The sequence below is a fragment of the Cheilinus undulatus genome, linkage group 3 (assembly GCF_018320785.1).
Source record: "Cheilinus undulatus linkage group 3, ASM1832078v1, whole genome shotgun sequence".
In the NCBI taxonomy this organism is placed as follows: domain Eukaryota; kingdom Metazoa; phylum Chordata; class Actinopteri; order Labriformes; family Labridae; genus Cheilinus; species Cheilinus undulatus.
In genome coordinates this window covers 35,961,555-35,981,141 of record NC_054867.1, presented here as the reverse complement: position 1 = coordinate 35,981,141, position 19,587 = coordinate 35,961,555, and the positions used below count along the sequence as shown (strand labels likewise).

Here is a 19,587-nt window from a genome sequence, read left to right as displayed (position 1 = left end):
TAGTATAGTCGCAGTTTTTTTAAGAACTGGGCCACAAAAAGTCACATTAAAAGCTTTTCTTAGTATAGAAGATGTTTTTGCACTTCTCCTGACTGGCCTCAGAATGAGTTTTATCCACCAACAAGCTCCACTGTTCATAAACTACAGCAGTGTCTGTCTGTCGAGCTCAGGTTACTAGCAGAGCTGCTCATGCCTATTTCCTCAATTTGTATTGTCACTCTCATCCATGATGAAAGCTACAGACCAAACAATCACCTTTTGAGAATGATTTGAAGAACCCTGCCCTTCCCAAACACTTTGTATGGGAGATTTCCCAGACGACTGTGAAATATATCCTTGCGATGGATTTCTGAAACAGTCTGTCTGGTATGTCAGGTTAGATTAAGGGATCTCTTAAAAAGAAAATAAAGCATCTTAAAGGAAATATCTCAAAACCATTTCAAAAGATTTCAAAATTTAGACTAAAGATTGATTGACTGACTATAAAGTTTCTAATAGAAGCTGCTGTATTCCTCTTGAAAAATATGTTCAAAATGTATGTTTCTGGGACTTCAAATGCAGTTAAGGTTTTTAAAATGTTTGATAGACTAAAACTTTTCAATACCACATGTTTAAGAATGAGACAATCTGTTATTTCAATTATTGACAATACCAGAGACCATCATTGCTGTTAAAATACTTCAGACACCGGAGACAGCCAAAACAACAAAATTATGTGGGTTATGTTACAGTACTAAAATAATGCATTATTTGTACAATTTAAACAGTGTGCAGAAGGTTACGTGCATTTTTTGGTAAACGAAAACAGGAAATTATCCAACACAGGGTGCCCAGGTATTTTATTGTTATTGATGTGATAACAACAAGTATTCATATTGTTTAATTTTTTGTATTTTCACATCTAAGTTTAAAATTTTGTATAGTGATATCTCTGCCTGCTTCACTATTATAAAAGGATCAGTGATAATCCTTTCCTGTTCACTAATTATAAGTGGATTGCATGTGGATGAAGTTACAACATGGTGTTGTTAGGTTATAAAGTAGCTATCTATCTGAATGAAAATGATGTTGGGGCAGTTTTATTCTTCTTTACATTGCAGTTATTTACAACATTGTATACTTCTTAGTTTTAAGCTGCTAAAAGGAGGTATTTAGGAAGATACATGTCAGGGCTAAATAGGTCACAAGGTGGGTCAAAGGTGGGTTGTTACTAATCCTGTACTTTACGATGCATTGTCTTGTATAGTGTTATTGTCCCAACATTTTCTATTATATTGAGCCTGGGAACTAGTTTCATAAAATAAACACATAAGTGATTGTGCCGCTAACAATGACAGATCACACCATTTTGCCTCAGGCCCAGAAAATAGTTCTTTGATCAGACAAAGGCATTCTGCACACTGGAAGTAAACAAACAAGAAGTTTTCAGTATAAATGCATGTGGCTACATCAGAAATAAAGCAGCTGGCCATCTATCTGAGTGTGCGTGTCCACTCTTGTAAAGCTTTAATAAATCACCAAGGCCCTGTGGAAGCACTGGGTGGGGTGGGGGGGTCCCAAGGATGCCTTACAAAGCAGTCTGCAAGCGGACGGGTGGAGCCACTGTGGAGGGGTGGAGAGCAGGACGAAGGAATGGTGGCACACAAAAAGAACAGAAGGGCAGGATTGAGTAAGGCCACTGAATGCTGAAACGTGACTGTAGTAAAGAGGATTTAGACCAGCAGACAGAGAGAAAACAACTGGGCAGTGAACTCAGGGGTGATGCAATTACTGAGCTGAGAGCAGAGGAGGAATGTGAGTCGGGGAGGAGATTGATTACCATGATCATTGGGCAATAAAAAGAGGCGAGAAATGTGTCTTGTTGCTCACTTTTCTGCATGTAAAAGACATAAAAAGGACATGCTTGACACTTTGGTACTTTTGAATGTCAGGGGAGCAAAATTAGCATGAAAGAAGAGATTTTACATAACTGTTATTTTAACCTAATTAGTGCTACACGATTAATCTAATTGCTATTGCAATCACAATGTTAGGCTGTGCAATAACAGAAGCGCATACGGCTAAAATGATTTTTGTATTAAGGAGTATTGGAAGTAAGGCAAAATCAAAATCATTGACTTTTACTTAACTCTAGACTTGATATTTAACTAATATTAAGTATCTCTCTGGTAAAAGTGTAATCAAGAAAATTAGGTGGTTATGGAATCAGCAGGGGCTGCAGGCATTTTTATGTGATTAATTTAAAGTTCCTGTAAGGAGGTTTTAGCTGTATCTGACACTAGAGATGCGTGATATCATAGGTATGATCAGATATGAACACTTCTGTTGATATTTACAACTGCTAAATCAGCTGATAGAACAGCAGTATGAGTGCATATGTTTGTGGGTTTTTAGCCAGGATCAACAGACCTACATCAGCTAAGATCTTTTTCTTTCCTCATTCCTTAAACTTGTGTTTTTCTAGGACCAAAGTTGGCTTCTTTCTTTATCCATAGGCTTTGAAGTGTGTTTTCAGTACTGAAGTTTTAGGTCTGAACTATGTATTTAAATACTGATGTCAGCTTAAATTAATCTGTAAATATTGGCATATTGGATTTTGGCATAACTCAAATAATGTGCATACAAATATGAAATACTAAAATGATTACTAATGCTTCTATATAGCCCACAAAACCAAACACAAACAATGTGAGAAGGCTGAATATTTCTACATTGCTTTTATGAGTGAAATCACTGCTGCAGGGTAGGTGTGATGGATTATTAGTGGCACGCTGGCAAAGCAGCTTTTTTTTCTCATTTTCAACAAAACATATGCAAAATTAGCAATATGTTTGACTTTTAACAAGGCAGGGGGAGATTTTTTCATGTGAAAACAATACTTACAAATGTTTGGGACAAAAATTGACTAAAACTAAGAAACCAGCACTCAAAAATGTCCTTTTAACCAGTTTTATTTAGGCAAGGCAATACTCACAACGGACGCGTTTTGACACCTTAAATACAGGAAGGCATGCCAAACAGCACAGGTACAACCTTCAAAATAAAATCATTAAGGCTGCCTGGAAAAGACAGAAAAATGCTTGGTAGTCGAAATGCTTGAAAGGACATTTTTAGGTGCTGATGTCTCAGTTTTAATAAGTCTTTTCTGTCATGCATCCGAAGAAGTTTATTGTTGGGAGTGTGCTCCTTTTTTGCTTTCTTTTGGGTGGAAAAGTTGACACAGGGGAAAAGTCTCTCACAGGAAGGAACTGATTAAATGACATGGTTTTTCCTTACCTTATAATGGGTAATTTATTTAAATTGTATTTTAATGATTAGCCTACTTCAGGACAACTAGACAAAAAAATCAATGAAACAAGATGGACCATTTTGTCTACAGGGTTGCCAAAATTAATTTAAAATGAAAGCCTCACAGTTGCTATAACATTTATGTGTATATTTCTTTAAATTTGAAGAGGAACCCAGTAAAGTGGCATTAAATGAAACAGTATTTCCAACATTGTAATTTAAAGTACATACAAAAGAAATGTACCAATGTGACTTCAAAGAAGGCTGTAAAATTGACTTAATAACTCGTTTAAATCCCACCTCTGACAGGACAGATAGCCAATCATAGCCTAAGATTCTGAAGAGGCTACTTGGGTGGCCAATCAGATTTCAAGCAGGGCTCTGGCCACCTGGGTAATGCCCTGGATCTGGCCCTGAGTATTAGATCAGTGTCTCTACTATCAGAGTTGGTAGCACCGGATATTGATTCCAACTGAGTATTAGAGGCCAACACAGATACTGGAACAGGTTTCAGAGTTAATTTTTGTCTTTTAGACAGTTATATCTAAAGTACTCCCATTTCTGCCAGTGATGATCAGAAACTTTGGGCCTCAGCTGCAGCAGTTCTAGTTTGGCTGTCCTCCCAGTCTCTGACATCCTTGAGCAGAAATGCTCAAAAAAATGATCTGCTGGTGTTACAGGGAATGACTGGGCAGGATATGAAGTATCCCAGAGAAGAGGGAGAGAGCACACATTCTGTGTCAGTGAGTCAGTGCACACACAGGGAAGTCGGTGTTCGTCATAGCCGACCTCTGCAGGCAGACAGAGGCCCTGTTAAAATGCCTCTCTGCTTGAATCATAGCAGCAAACAGAAGCCGGCCACTGCTTGGCAATGTCTCCCCCCAGCAGCCAGCCAAGCCGGCCAGCAGTGACGTGGGTCAGCTGGGGACGCATCGATGATTCCTCAAGGAAACATAATTAATGTGACTAAAGAAGATGAACAATTGGTGGAGACTGAGCCATGCAGAGGAATTTCCTCGTGTGACTGTGGGAAAAACGGTGCCAATTCAATTATCTCTGCGTAGACAAAGTAGAGCACAGACTCAGCTCTGACATCCTTCATGTGAAATACAACCTCTGGTGAAACTGTATCACTGAAATGTGTCCTCAACATACTGTCAGATGAGCATATGGGAACATCTGACAGTCACGCCTACACAGTGAGAAAAGTCAGTGACAGGTTAGAAGTGGCCGATGCTTGTTGAAAAACAGCATGTTGATAAAACATTCAGATCTGATTCATTCATGACGCATCTCTCTTCAAGTTCTGATCATTTTCTTGACAAAATGACAACTGACTCACTCTAAAAACAGAAAAAAATGCCCAGGATGACTTCTTAAAATGCCTCATTTTGTCAGAGCACAGGTCCATAACCCAATGATATTATCTAAAAATACATCACCTTTAGATTAGCTGTTTATCATCAGATTGCAGAATATGGAAAACAAGAATTTTGTCATTTAGTTAGGAAAAAATAGTTATAACCAGAGGTGGAGAGTAACTCATTAAATTTACTTAAAATGCTGTATTTTAGTAATTTTTTAGTACATTTTGAATGAGTACTTTTACTTCTACTTTAGTCAGTTTTACTCCCAGTAACTGTACTTTTACCTGAGTACAATAATCTTGTACTTTTTCCACCTTTGCTGACTGCTTGGCGGCACAAAACAACAGAATGATTCTGTGTCACATCCCGAAACGGCTGTGGTACACAGCAAATACCGGAGTGTTGATATCTCAGTGTTAGATATTTGTGAGCTGATATTCAACTTCCAAACTGCTGTTTTATCTCCATTCTGAGTGAAAAAGCCTTCAGTGTTGGAGTTATTTGACAGGGTTGAATCACCATAGTTAGTTCAACTCTGTAAAGACTCAGCTGAAAGCTGTGTCTACAGCGATTTCAAATCTGGTGGGATGTGTAGGCGAAGTTCTCCATCATGCCCTTGGGCAGAGTGTTGTATATGTGTTTAGTTGCGTTTAGATGTTGCCTGATCCCTGCTGGGGTTCTTTTGGTCATTTTTCTGGCAGATCATTGTTGGTTTTGGATGTGAGACATTCATGCACCATGGGGGAAGACATTCACCGAGTTATGTTTGCAACTTTCGGTTCTCTTAGAGGATATACAGTGCCTCTTTTTCTTCAGAATGTTTTGCCTTGCTGTGATTTTAACTCTCTGCTTTATTCTTGCCAGAGGAGACCCATGTTGTCAAAGACTTTTAAGTTACCGAAGCTCTGTCATGCTGTGAAATATTAACACTTTCAAAAGTGTGGTTTAACTACATGTATGGAGCAATATGAACACTTTTAAAGTGTTCAAATTAACTCCATATGATTTAAATAACACTGTCAATTTTGATTTGTATTTACATTATTTTAGAAGTGTGACTTCACCTGAACAACCTGTTTGGAGATCTATTCTCTTGTTCTTGCCAATAAGGAAAGATCATAACTCCTCAGTAGCTACTCAGTACTTAAAAAGGGAACTTAATTATTATTTCCAGCCCTTCCATGTACATTCAAAAGTGTTTAAGACAGCTTGTCTTTCAGAGCATCATTGATTATGTGTCAGGATTTAATGTAGCTCTACATTAGAACATCTTTGTATCTAATAAACTGATTCAGTTTCATGGATGGCGTCAACCCTTGAACTTGTGGTATTAGAGCTACAGCAATATGGACTATTAGGCTACTATCTTGAGGAGATATCAGTTTTATACGTCTATTAGATAAAGTCCTAATGGGGCCTTGATTATGCTAGTGTTGTGTTCATACTTCTGAGTAGCTAGATCAGTGCTTAGGTCTAGAAAGAAGGGGGTAAATGATGTACCTTAAGGTCAACTTTCTCGGTTTCCCCCTACTAATGACTACTATATGATTAGGTGAGATATATTCATGCAATCCTAACTACCTTGCTAGTCTATGCTTGCTATACTGTCCCAGCCCAGCTCGTCAAAAATGACCCTCTCTATGACCCCATATTTGGTCATTTCTTGACGCTGTAAGCTCACTTGCCTGCACGTGAGGTACAATGCCTAGCTTAGGGTCACTGACTACACCGCGAGATTGAACGCTTTTGGACAGAAAACGTATTGATAATTTTAGATGTTAGAAGGAGCAGAAATTATAGTAAAACTTCATCTGCTGAAACACGGCATACATTTCAACTTTTAAGGGTATTATTGAGATCAAAAGGCACACATTTCACGACAGTACCGGCCGGTTTTACTCACTTTCTCCTGTACTCGTCCCTCTCCCTCTTGACTTTGGCCAACACATTATACAGAGCCCTCAGTTCCGGTGTTATGGTGTCTATTTGGACCCCAACTCCATCCGGATGTGTCCACGTCACCCCGGGCCCGTGTAGGGTCTCGAAGCGCTCCCCTTGCCTCCGGACGCTGGTGAAACTCCAGATGGTGCCCGGCAGTCTGGACTCTGGACCGTCTGTCTGTACTGCAACTTCCCGGGTATAAAAGTGGCGTGGTTGCGGTCTCTGCAGAGCTTTCTGCAGCTGGCTCTCCAGCAGTTTGTTTCTCCTCTCTAGTTCGTGAACTTTGGCGAGGAAGCAGCGGAAGCGCAGGTTGAGGGTCTTCAGCACATGGATGTTGGAGCCCAGGTCATTCCTCAGGGCGCTGGTTACCGCACCCGACCCGGCGGGGACGCTGCAGACCGTTCCGGGCGGGATGTCGGAGAAAAATAAGGAGTTCATGATGCCAGACAACAACACCGAGTTCACCAACTGTGGTTCTGTCTGGTTTGGATGCAACAACACAAACTCTTCCTCCTATCTCTGCATATTCCTTCACAATCCCACTCCCACAGGACGAGTTTCCTCTTACAATGCAGATGCTGAGAGTGACTGAGACTGGCTAAACATCACTGTCCCTGCTGAATGTTTTCCCCGAGATACTGGCATGTACCCCTGCAACATGTAAGCTAACAGAAAAATCCCAGAAAAGTCCTTTAAAGAGGCACCGAGGGCATTATCTAGAGAAGGATGTTTGACGCAGACCGCAATAAGCACCAGCAGTCACCCTTCCCGTCACCCTCATGTCTGTGTTTGTCTCTGCTTTGTCAGGAGCTGCTGATGCTGTGCGGGTTCATATAAGCCAGAGGAAGACGGTCCACCTTCTTTCTTTGTCATTCCCCCCGTTAGTTCGGCTCTATCCGGTCTCCTCCATGTGGTGCGGTGGGCTGGCAGGATGCAGGACCGCAGAGCCCGGCCTCTCCGTGGTGTGCGCGGATCATATTGCAAAGTGCTAAACTCGGCACTATCGCCCACAGCAGCCCCTCCCACGTCCCTCCCCCTTTCCCTTTCATACAGACGGCAACCAGACGGATCACATCCTGGGTAAAGGGATGAACTCAAACCTAATTAATTGGATAAAACAGTTCGTTTAACAAACGACTTCAATTGGATTCCCAAAAATCTTTTACGCATAAAATCAGACGTTTTAAACTGATTTAGGCCTGAAATTGAAGTACATACTTTGCTCGCAAGAGTCTCAAAATATAATGGGAAACTTTTATGTTGTCATCGTCTATTTGAGTGCCGTCTAATCAGGGACACGAGTCTACAGCAGGGGTCAGGTTGGTACAAAATGTGACTCTTTAAAAGAGACATCTATGGTAACTTATGATGTAACTAAAGGACGAAATATTGCAACAGGATAAATATACACCAACATTTATATTCATTAGCCCATTGTAAATAATGCTCAATTAAGCTAGATAAACACACTATTCTAACCAATTTATACAGCCTTTCAATAAAATGGACAATGTTTACTAGTTATAAAAGTATGTTTGATTCAAAATATATAAGTTAGGTCATGCTTTCCTCGTGTTTATTGATGTTTGAAATTGACTCTCAGGCCTTAATATAAGTGAGGAAAGGGGCCTCGTGTGACCCCTGGGTTGCCAGTTGCCCACCTGTCCCCCTTATGAGAAAACTTTACCTGAATGTTCAACCTCTCAAATCACTTATAAGGAAATTATTGCAGTTTGGACCCCATATGTTAAGAATATTGAAAAAAGAGACAAATCAAACATGTCTCTAAAGCATATACATAGAGAAACACATAGATGCATATTTATTTTACTTTATTTTCTCAAAATACGATTGAAATTTGGTAATTTCTCAAGGAATTCCCTTATCATCTTGGCAAAACCAGCTTTTTATGAGGGGCAAAGGAGTTGGATAAGTTGAAATCTTGAGCAATAGATGGACATTCACTCATCATCACAGGAAAACATGAGGAAATGTATGGATGTACTGTATGTCCTCTCAGGGCTTCCATACATCATGGACTATTTGCCACATTTTTCCCTGGCCTATATTGGTTACCTTCTGGAAGCAACTTTACGATCCACTTTTGAGTGCTGACCCACCAGTTGAGAACCAAGGTTCTGAAACCTGATGATGAAGTGTACCATAAAGTCCATATCAACTTTACCTTCTAAATGGATATTTTGTTCCTGATTTGTGCTTTTACTTTTGTACTTCATATATTCTGAAAACTAAAATATGAGAAAGTATTCATAAAAGATACAGTATATACCTTCTGTGTAGTAAATAAACACTGTGTACACAATCCGGTCTAATCCATTAATTTATATTCACATTATAAAACAATCAGATATACCAAAATGCTGCACAGTGACTATAACAGATATAATAAAAAATATAAAACAAGGCAGAAATAAAAACATTCATAGGAAATGTAAAGGCAAGTTAGAACACCATAAAATCAATAAGAATTGAAAAAAAGAAATTAAAAACACTGAGATTGAGATAATTAAAAAGAATATTAAAAAAACAAAGATCATACAACTCATGCTGAGTCAAGATCCAAAGAATAATAAATAAATAAATAAATAAGTTTATGAAGTGATTTTAAAGTTAGTAAGGCGAGACGTTTAGATTTCAAGACTGCATACATAGTAGATATTAACATGTGAAACAAATAGAAAATAGCACCTAAAGAGTTGTAAATATCGTCACTAAAGGTAAAGAAAATATACTGTCTATGAGTTTTCTCTTACAACTTTCTTGTCAATTTCAAATTTTAGATTTCTATTTTCATAACATTAGTCATAAATGTATATTTGTATAAAACTTAATTTATGATCATAGTCTAGCTCCAACTCTTTAGCATAAACTGACATGTTTTATCCTGTTTGATAAGTTTCAGATTTTTCTCAACACAAGTTAGTCAACACTGTTTCTCTGAATTATGGGTGTGCTCTTTTTCCAGAACAATGACCAATACATCCTGATGTAACTTCTTGCAATCTCTTAAAGGGAAAGTGATAACCCATGTTGATTCTTCTTGTCTTGCCTTGTCTTCTAACAGACACATGGTCTACCACGTTGATGATGACTGAGGTAAGGGCTTACGCCTCTTGCATGTTGTCCTTCTACAGTCTGTGGTTGTCGCTTTGGTTTACACGCCCCCTAGCGGTGGAAATGTCCAAAATCCCAAATACATCAGACAGGTAATTTTGATCCTTCCAGGCGACAAATAGACAACATTATAATAAATTTGCATCCAGTGCATGCGTTTATCACACTGCTAAAGTTTAGAAACATTAGTAAAATGCTGTGTAATAGCGTGGAATTTAATTTTTCTGGGGTCGACATTCACAGTAGCCTACAGTAATTTGGTATGATGTATTCATCGATAAACACATAACAGTTTTACTGTTAATCGTTTAACTGTTGTTCAACTCAGTGACATTTTACTCTATCAATAAAGCCAAAGCAAACATGAGCCTTACTAAAACTTTGCAACATGTTTATGCTCTAAAATAAACGTAAGTATTTACGTAGCCTATTTAGCTATGTAAATGGATGTCTGTAGCATATTTAGCGGCATCAATGAATAATTAAAATGCATAAATGTTTCTCTTTGGTTAATTGTAGTCAGGCACAGCACGGCCACCTTCACCAAACAGAAACATTTGAGGTCCTTCTACTTCACGTGTGCGTCTGCTGCTCTGCCATCGTGAGAGGAAACCATGCCGAAGTCAAAGAGAGACAAGAAAAGTGAGTTTATTAATTGCCATTAACATACTAATTAGACTGTTGAATGTGTCACCTGGTAGCTGTTGTAACATATTAATGTAACAACAGACAAGTAACGTAAAATAAAGAAACACGCCAAGGTTAGCTGGTAGCAGTTAGCATACATGACTGTGTCTACTGTTCAGTGATATCTCTACAAGTTGAAGACTAACAAAAGTCCTTTTCATATACTCTTTTTCCACCAGTTTCTTTAACGAAGACAGCCAAGAAGGGGCTGGAGTTAAAACAGAAATTAATCGAGGAGGTGAGTGTAACCTACATACTGCAAACTGATAGCTGTAAATTATTAAGAGATTATTAATAAGATTTTGTCCTGAATTATCTGCCTTTTGCCTTTTTTTTAGCTACGGAAATGTGTCGACACCTACAGAAACCTGTTCATATTCTCCGTGGAAAATATGAGGAATAACAAACTAAAAGACATTAGGACAGCATGGAAACACAGCAGGTAAATTAATCTTTGCCTTACATTTTACATCACAAAAATGTGGCAATTTAACAGTGTCTAAGCTTTTACATCCGCTGTAAGTCACACCCCAATGTTTGTTAATGATGAAAAATCTACCAGCCCTTACAGATGTGTTGGCATACACCTAGATGGCATGTTTTGCTTGAAACTCACAGATAATTTTATGATCTTGTTTAAGGTAAAAACAGGTTTCTTTATACCGGCTTAGAGTTTCTGTAGTGGATCAGGTGATGAGGATGTGTAGGAGAGTATCCTGGGGTATGGGATGTCAGTGTGGTACTGTAGTATCTCAGTTGAGTCCAAATCAAAGTTTTCCCATCTGGCACAGGCTGCCATGAGGGTAATCACAAGGACCAAAAACCTCCCCATGCATGGCCCACCTCATATTCACAGATTTTTTGCTAATTTGTGTGTTTGCATGTGGATCAAAAATGTCATTGTAAATTAAGGCTGTATGGAATAAGCAAGAATGGTGTTAACATTTTCTAATTTTGGAGGGAGGCAGGGTGGTTTAATGAAAAATGGGTCATGTGCTTCACTGTTTACATAAAGATTTCAGCTTGTTTCTGTTATTTTTCTTTGTTGACTCCCTGAGTGGATAATTGAGTGTATTGCATTGTATCAAAGCTCATTGCATCACCATACATTTGCAAATCCCTTTGTTTAGGAAGCAGAAATCTGAAAAAAAAAAGTTCTGATTGAAGTTATTTAGAAGCTGAATGAATTAAAATCATAGTTGTCATGTCTTACTAGACAGAGTACTATAGTTGGAGTTATCATTGGACTTTTCTCTGTTTCACAGGTTCTTCTTTGGCAAAAACAAAGTCATGGTGGTTGCTTTGGGTAAAGGAGAAACAGACGAATACAGAGATAATTTGCACAAGGTAAGACAATTTAAAGTACAGTGATGATAAGCTAGAAAAAGTCAAGATGAATGCTAAAACACTGAAAAATTCTTTATTGCCTTTCAAAAACTGACAGGTTAGCAAGTTTCTACGAGGAGAGGTTGGAGTACTTTTCACAAACAAAACAAAGGAAGAAGTACAAGAGTAAGTAAGCAGCACTTGTGCACCATTATTGCAATCATTCAACAGTTTACAACAAATTCACATTTGTTTTATCTTTTAAGGTATTTCAGCCATTTCAAAGAGGTGGATTATGCACGTTCAGGCAACGTGGCACAGATGGACGTAACACTGGATGAGGGACCCCTGGAACAGTTTACCCACTCAATGGAGCCCCAGCTGAGGCAGCTAGGACTCCCAACAGCACTCAAGAAAGGTAGCATGACACTATTGATTTTTCTGTTTGACCTTTGCCAATATTTAAATGTAAAGAACTTGGCTCCAAATGCCACCATTTTAATCTTTTTTTTTTTTTTTTTTTACAACATTTTAAATATGACCCTATGTTTCTGAATGATGTATTTAGTTAGTTTGAAGTCACATCTTGGTCCTTGTTTTTATAGGTGTGGTGACACTGCTAAAGGATCATGAAGTTTGTAAGGAGGGAGATGTGCTAACTCCGGAGCAGGCTCGTATTTTGGTGAGTGCTTCATGTGTTGCATGTCTTTGACTCACATAAGTTTACCATAAAACTCTGTTATCTTGTACCTTGACTGTTTATTCTTTTGTCCATAGAAACTGTTTGGCATTGAGATGGCAGAATTCAAGGTGCAGATCAAATGCATGTGGAATTCAGAAACAGGCGAGTTTGAGAACATTGCCGGAGAGGAAGAGTCTATGGAAGATAATGAGGAAGAGGACAACGATGATGAAAATGCAGAATGAAACATCTGCCAGGCTGGGAACCTGGAAGCCTGATTTTACAGTCATTTTCACCAAACTTCAACAGCAGAGTGACTTTGTTAAAGAAAACCTTCATTCTAACCACCATTGCTGCCCCAGGAGTCTTTGTAACCTCCTATAAATCAATGCAGAACATGAACTTCTGTCCTTCATATAATTTTTTAAGTAAATGTGTGAGATTGGAGTTACAGAAACTTAAGTGTCTTTTTTTTTTGTTCTCACAAATGTAGTGAGAAAGTGCTGAACAGCATGCAAGTATTAACTCTTCTAGCAAAGACAGAAAGTGATCTTCAATTCTTTGTTTACCTCTCCCATTTGAGATGTGTCTGTAAAAAAAAGGTTTGATTTTTAAAATTAAATCTTTTAATCTGAGTTTAAGGCAGAAGAAAAATATAATTTTTACATTTATACATCAAGAATGAAGAATTTCTAGACAGATACATCCATGCCTCCAATTGATCTGTTCCTAAGAAAAGAAATAAGTTGTGATTTCAGGAAAAGCTAAAGGAAAGGGGCTTTAGCAGATATGTGTATTGTGCAAGTCTGATATGTCACTTGTTTGGACTGTTGAGGTTTAGCGGAAATAGTTTGGACACTCGTGAGCCACGAGATTCCATGCCTCATTGAAGGCAGCGACCACCTTCTCATCCAGAGGACCCTCCTCTGCAGCAGCTAAGTTTTGTTGAAGTTGCTCCATGCTCGACATGCCAATGATGACTCCATCACCAAGATCACCCTGGAACAAGAGGCCAAATCTCTTCAAAAATGTATTTCAAGGAAAAATAGGAATTTATTTCAAGTTGTTACAAAGCACATGAGATACAAAAATACATATTTTTACATACTAAAACAGGGTTAACTCTATTGCACATGGTTGGCAAAAAACAGTTTTCAGTGTTAGGTCTTTTCTCAGTACTTAAATTATCATGTTATTTGATACAGAGATATGCCTGCCACTAATTGATGCAACAGAACTTGCAAATTATTCTAAGACCAAATATGGCATGATAAAAGCATAATAAATATTTAGTTAAATATCCAATAGCTTAGCTCGTGTCTCAGTTTGGCTATAGCTTTCTGAAATTCTTGTATCTCAGTAGAGTACCATAGCATAACTCATCTTCGCTCATTAATTACCTACAAATATATTTGCTGTGCCAATCTTCCTATAAGTGTTGCAACACAATCTCATTTCACTGCAGCTCTTCGTGCACAATTTATACCTTAAGCTGGGAGTGGTGGTACATCCAGCGCATAGCAGCAGATGTCATAGTGGGTTTGTCTGGACCATAAGCTGCCTCCAAGGCCTTGATAACCAAATCTATGGCATGGAAATGGCTCACCTTCCAGTATCTGATTTAGAAAGAGAGGCACTTTTTTGTGTATTGTCAACAGGTGTAAATCAATGCAGCTGCGGCACTCTCGATAAATTACTTTTGCAACAACAGAAATGGAGATATTTGCATACTGAATCACTTTTAGAAGTGAATAGCTGTGTCACCTGTCCTGGTATGCTTTGGCCCAGCTGTTACCAAAGAATCGTCCTGCAGGCTGGGAACCATCTTTGTCTTCGTAATGGTACTTTCCTGTTAGAAGGCCACCTGTAGAGGGGGAGTTACAGCTATAATCGAGTTGAAACAATCAAGAATTCCTCTGTTTACATACTTGATACTGTTACCTACTGAAATTGAAAGATTTTCTACATTTGTTCAAAAAGTTGACCTATATACTAAAATAAATGCTGTATGGACAGCCATGGCTCTGAGGCTGCTTTTGGACTACAGTAAATCCTAATGTAAATAGGTATTAACATTATCTTATGAGCTCTAACCATAAAGTTCATTTGAGGCTGATGGGAATGGTTTTTTAAGGTTTTTTTTAAGTCATAACCAAGAATTGAAAGATATTAGTGTTTTGTCTGGTCAGTGCTGGATGAACAGTTAAAGAATCACCAAAGTTATCAAAAATTAGTAAGTCAAGGATGTTTTACCAAATGAATACAAATCTAATAGTTGTTTAGATATACAACTCAAATCTTTAGACTCAAATGGAACCTCATTGCTTTATGGTTTATATTTATCTTTGAAGGAAAAAATAGACAGTACCTGCTAAAGGATTGTAGGCATAGAACTTCATTCCATAGTATCTCAGACATGGGAGCAACTCTGTCTCGACCTGTCTTGTAGTGGCATTGTACATTCCCTGTGAAAAGTTTTAAGAGACTGAACCATGGCTGAAAACAGCAAAGAGAAGGATGCTTTCCTTGCTGAGAGCTACCACACTCCTGGATAAACAGTAGCTTAAAATATACAATCACTTAAAGGCTGTTCTACCACAATGTAAATAAGAATATTTAAAAAAAAAAATACCTGATAGACACTAGGAACAATCCAGTTGTTGTGTCTGCAGATGCACACTATTTCTGCTACTTCCCATGATGCATAGTTTGAAAGGCCCAACTCCTTGAATTTTCCCTGGTGGAGATGTTTCAGTGTTAAAGCATTACTCTTTGAAATGAGCAGTTAGTATCTTAATATTATGGGTTTGACATTTCTCTGTTCTCTTTACTTCTTTGTGGAGTTCATTGCAGGCCCTGAGTGTATCCTCTATGGGGTTTTGGTGGTCAGGAGCATGGAGGTAGAAAAGGTCGACACTGTCCGCCTTCAGCCTTTGAAGTGAGATTTCCAACTGAGAGCGCACACTCTCTGGCTTCAGCGTCTTTCCATCCCAGGGGTTGGCCTTGGTAGCGATGCTTACTAACACAGGAAGAATTAAATCAAACAAAGAAGAGGGATTGCTTTCCATCAGCACTTAAACATTTACATATGATTGAAGCATACAAAAGGAACTTTAAGACAAATGTTCAACTGTTTTGCTTTTGCTTGAGCAAATAAAAAACAACTGCAAGACTGCTGTGCCTACATTTTCCAGATATACAGAGGTGCTGAAAGTCAGAAGTTCCTTAGTGGAACATGTCAGACAAATTCATGATAATCATGTAAGTAACACTGATAATTTTATACCAATCATGTCCTCTTCCACAATAATGCATTATGGTGGACTGGGTAGAAAGGAGGTAGAAACTAGAATAACAGGATAACTGATTCACAGACCTTGAAAAGCCCACAGAGTGTGTGTATAACTTAGAGTTGTGTGTGTGTGTGTGTTTATTTTTTATTTTTTACATGGCTCTAATTACATCTGATTTTAACCATTTTGTAATCCCTAACCCCATAACCCTATGCACTTGCTGGATCATGCCTCTGATTGATTAAGGTGATGTTTTATATATGCATGCATCTTCTTAATTACTTAAATCTTTGGACACTGTATACCATAGGGCTCTGAGGTTTATAGCAAATCTAAAGTCCTCAATTCATCATTGTACCCTTATTGACTCAGTCGGATGACCTTTCACTACTTCTGGGCTTAATCATTGGCATGTCCTTATTTATAAGGCTATCGATAATCTGCTTCCTTCATACTTGTGTGATTGAATTCATGTAAAAAGTGCTGGTAGCCAGTCAAAAAACTTAGTTTTGCTAATTGACCCTAAAGTTCATCTTGAAATGGGTAAAAGGAGTTTCAGGTATGCTGCTCCTGCAGCCTGGAATCTGCTGCAGGAGACTTACCTTGGGGAGCTGGTCTCTTTTAGTCTTTTCAAAAGCAGATTGAGGACGATGCATTGGGTTGTAGATGTTTTGACTGATGGGGCTCAGCAGGAATATTATTTCTACTCATTCACTAGTTACCACTTGTTCTTATCTCTCCCTTCTTCCACTCTGTCTCTCTTCTCGCTCTAGTGATCAGCTGATTATGGGCGTTCACTCTGTTAAATACTAAGCTAATCAGATTCTGCCACAACCTTGTTTGACCAATCATCGTGCACCTGTCATATTTTACATGTCATCCTCTTCTTCACAGTTAGCCGGTTGTTTCAGTGTGGATGCTGCAACCCTCCTTCACCCCAGCCACCTTCATTCAGTTAATCAGCATCTAGTGCAGATCCTCACAGGTCTTCTGCTCATCTCAGCCTGCATACCTCTGTCTCGTCCTCCAAGTCACCTTATCTGTTTCCCAGTCTAGCTCTACTCCTCATCTATCCTGCATACCTCATCAGCACTACCACCTGTCTGTTTGCTTCTTTACCCCTTTAAGTACATGAAGACATCACGATGGAGACTAATCACCAAAGACATCATTCATTAAAATTTGTACAATATTTTTTGTTAAACTCGTATTGAGTCTCTCCTGATTGAAATGACTGTGCTCTATGACTTAGGACTAGTTGATCTGAGTTTATACTGCTATGTCATGTGTCAAATCTGTTACTCTGTTGATAGTGCCACTGCACTTTTTGGTCAGGACACTCCTCTAGTTAGAAAAATTACATAAAAATAATAAAATAATAAAGAAAACGTAAAGTGAAAAACTCAGAAAAAAATGGATAAATAGCACTTTTAAGGCATGCCAAAAGTATGAGTTTTTGTTACATTAGTGTACCCAATGAGTTTAAAGTAATGTTATTGTAATATAGCAGAGTTTCAGAAATTTTAAGCGATAACTGAATTCAGAAACTGCGGTTTACCTTTAAGAATTTATTAATACTTACTATTACACCGATGTTGTGTCAATTAGTCTGACATAGCCAAAAGAGGTAGCACGACATAACAGTTATTAAGTAACATTCATAACGCTGAGGGGGGAGTGGACGCTTTTCCCACAATTCCAAGCTGTAGGCAGCAAGTGCATTGTGACTGAAAACTTAGTTACTTCACTATAACACTGTGTAGCCTTTTAGCAGAGCCCCATGTTATGGGGCAGTCTCCCTATAAGTGCACATAATTTACCTGTTTTAGGAAGATTCATGCCCCCAATAACCGTCTCTGACTTCCCATCCACGTACATGAAGGCTGTGTCCACTTTGCTGTGCCCCCTACCCAGGAAAGCCTTCACCATCTCCAGGCTCTGCTCAGCGTCAGCCCGCCCTCCGAACGCCATAGTTCCCAGTAAGGAAACCGGCCGTTTAACTGGAGACGACGACATGTTTCTACCAGCCACAAACCTCGGTAACTGCACTAGCACGTCTTTAACTACGTGGCTTTTCTTAAGTGTGCAGCGTGCTCCTGTTATTACCCACTGCATGCTAAAGTACAGCAGCGAGCATGCGAAGGGCAAAGGTCGGGTTGGAAGTAGTAGTAAGGGATCGTCGTAAAGTTACTTAACCGGTTTAAAACGAAGCATGGGCCAATGTGTGATTATATCTACAAAGCAGCTATTCAGCATCTAGTTAAAGCGTAGTTGAGGTAGTGCAAAGGTCTCGTCCGTGACCGCTTCCTGTTGTTTTTCACATGGTATGTTAATATTTGTTCAGGTGTATTCGTTGTACCGTCGGTAGAGAAGTTATCGCACCAAACATGGCTAGTAGTTCAGGCATTTGACCACAAGGTGTCAGCAGATAACCACCTATGGCTACAAAACATGCTACTTGTGTCTCTGTATTTAGCAATCTGTCCAAAAAGCTAGCCATAACCATTGACTTTTGGACCATTAGGCAGAAAGAAATATCCTCAAGGCATAGAAAAAAGTGCTTTGAAACTGAGGCAGAATTAAAATTGTTCCAAAATTTAAGGTATTTAAAATGTAAAACTATGACTTTATATCAGGTAAATTATACCAAGATCTGTATAGAAATACCAAACCAATAAAATAGGACATCACAATGTAGTAAAAATGGCATAACTAATGATGAAACATTGTTCGTGTCAGATATCTGTAGTGCACATTTGTTTATTTTTACAAGATACATCTTGTCTTTAAAAATGTCTGACTATTTAGATGTGGAGACTTTCACACATGTTGTTACTCTAATATGAACACGTTCTTTTTCACATTTGGTAATAATCTTGTGGAATTTATGTAGTTATGTGACTTTATTAAATGAAAGGAGATGCTTCAGATTGTTTTATTCTCAAACTAGGATTGCTTTAAGCAAAATGGAGAAGGGCCTCGTAATGCTCTTTTCGTGCAGGCTCCAAATTACTAAAATCAGTCCTGGCTAAAACAAGAATTCTTCCAAGTCATTTCAAATGTTGTAGAGTAGGGAACTGGAGGTTTTATTAGATAATGGATGAAGTGTTAAAAGGACTGCTTGTCCTGCATTTCAACCTATTCTGATGATGATTAAGACCAAGTTTACCAGCTCTGAGGTCCTGGGAAGAATAAGCTTTTTCTGTATTTTCTTATATTAAAATAGTAATAATAATAATAATTATTATTATTATAATAATGATAATATCTACAAGAAGAAGAATATTCAAAATCTAACAAACTTTCAAAACTAAAGGAATGATTTATCAATATTGAAAGTTTCAGCCTATGTCCTATTTAAATATGGTACATCATCATGAAAAAAAAGAAAAACCCACAAATAAATTTAGATAAAGCCGGTCATTGCTGGTCTAAAAAAGTCCTATAGATACGTTTACACAACTATTTTGTTGTGATATTAGAATTAAACTTTGTGATCTAATTTAATGTTTGTTGACTTCTTAAAGTTTCAGCACATATTATTGCATTACTTCGTGAAAAATTTGATCAGGCACTTTATGGGGTCTAAGATGAATCACTGGATGACCAACCTAATGAAGTCTCCTGGTCTGTTATTGTCCTTAAGGTTTGTTTCCTCTTCCAGGCTTAAACTGTAAACTGATCATGGATTTTGTAGTGACGTGTGTTTTTATCAGTCATGCCCATTTAAGCCTTTATGCTGAACAACCTTATGATACATTTACAATACATTTACATTTACAGTCTTTGGATTGCCTATTTTAATGTGTGTCAATATCTTGATCGACTTATCAGGACTTATCTCCTCTAAACAGGCCACTAGGAGCTC

The 19,587-nt window shown here is 38.3% G+C and overlaps 3 protein-coding genes across 4 annotated transcripts in view; 1 reads left to right on the top strand and 2 right to left on the bottom strand.

Annotated features, from left to right (window-relative positions):
- Nucleotides 1-7,658, bottom strand: part of iffo2b (intermediate filament family orphan 2b) — a 54,815-nt gene extending 47,157 nt beyond the window's left edge. Inside the window, exon 1 of one of the 2 annotated variants that reach the window (XM_041783670.1) lies at nt 6,559-7,658. In XM_041783670.1, the coding sequence (XP_041639604.1) occupies nt 6,559-7,034 (476 nt within the window). In that variant the 5' untranslated portion in view covers nt 7,035-7,658. The remainder of the gene's footprint in view (nt 1-6,558) is intronic. The other variant, XM_041783671.1, reaches the window with a different exon arrangement.
- A 2,071-nt stretch (nt 7,659-9,729) lies between these two features.
- mrto4 (MRT4 homolog, ribosome maturation factor) lies at nt 9,730-12,873 on the top strand. The gene is made up of 9 exons (XM_041783673.1): nt 9,730-9,823; nt 10,251-10,373; nt 10,598-10,656; nt 10,757-10,860; nt 11,684-11,765; nt 11,863-11,930; nt 12,011-12,162; nt 12,350-12,426; nt 12,522-12,873. Exons 2-9 carry the CDS (start codon nt 10,346-10,348, stop codon nt 12,669-12,671), a joined length of 720 nt encoding a protein of 239 aa, XP_041639607.1. The 5' UTR covers nt 9,730-9,823; nt 10,251-10,345; the 3' UTR covers nt 12,672-12,873.
- Nucleotides 12,874-13,194: 321 nt separating this feature from the next.
- akr7a3 (aldo-keto reductase family 7, member A3 (aflatoxin aldehyde reductase)) lies at nt 13,195-18,020 on the bottom strand. Its single transcript, XM_041783672.1, has 7 exons — nt 17,540-18,020; nt 15,258-15,445; nt 15,059-15,163; nt 14,795-14,891; nt 14,191-14,290; nt 13,913-14,042; nt 13,195-13,425 (listed from the first exon to the last, which is right to left on the bottom strand). The coding sequence occupies exons 1-7, from the start codon at nt 17,832-17,834 to the stop codon at nt 13,264-13,266; spliced, it is 1,077 nt and encodes a 358-aa protein (XP_041639606.1). The 5' UTR covers nt 17,835-18,020; the 3' UTR covers nt 13,195-13,263.
- Nucleotides 18,021-19,587: the final 1,567 nt, after the last annotated feature.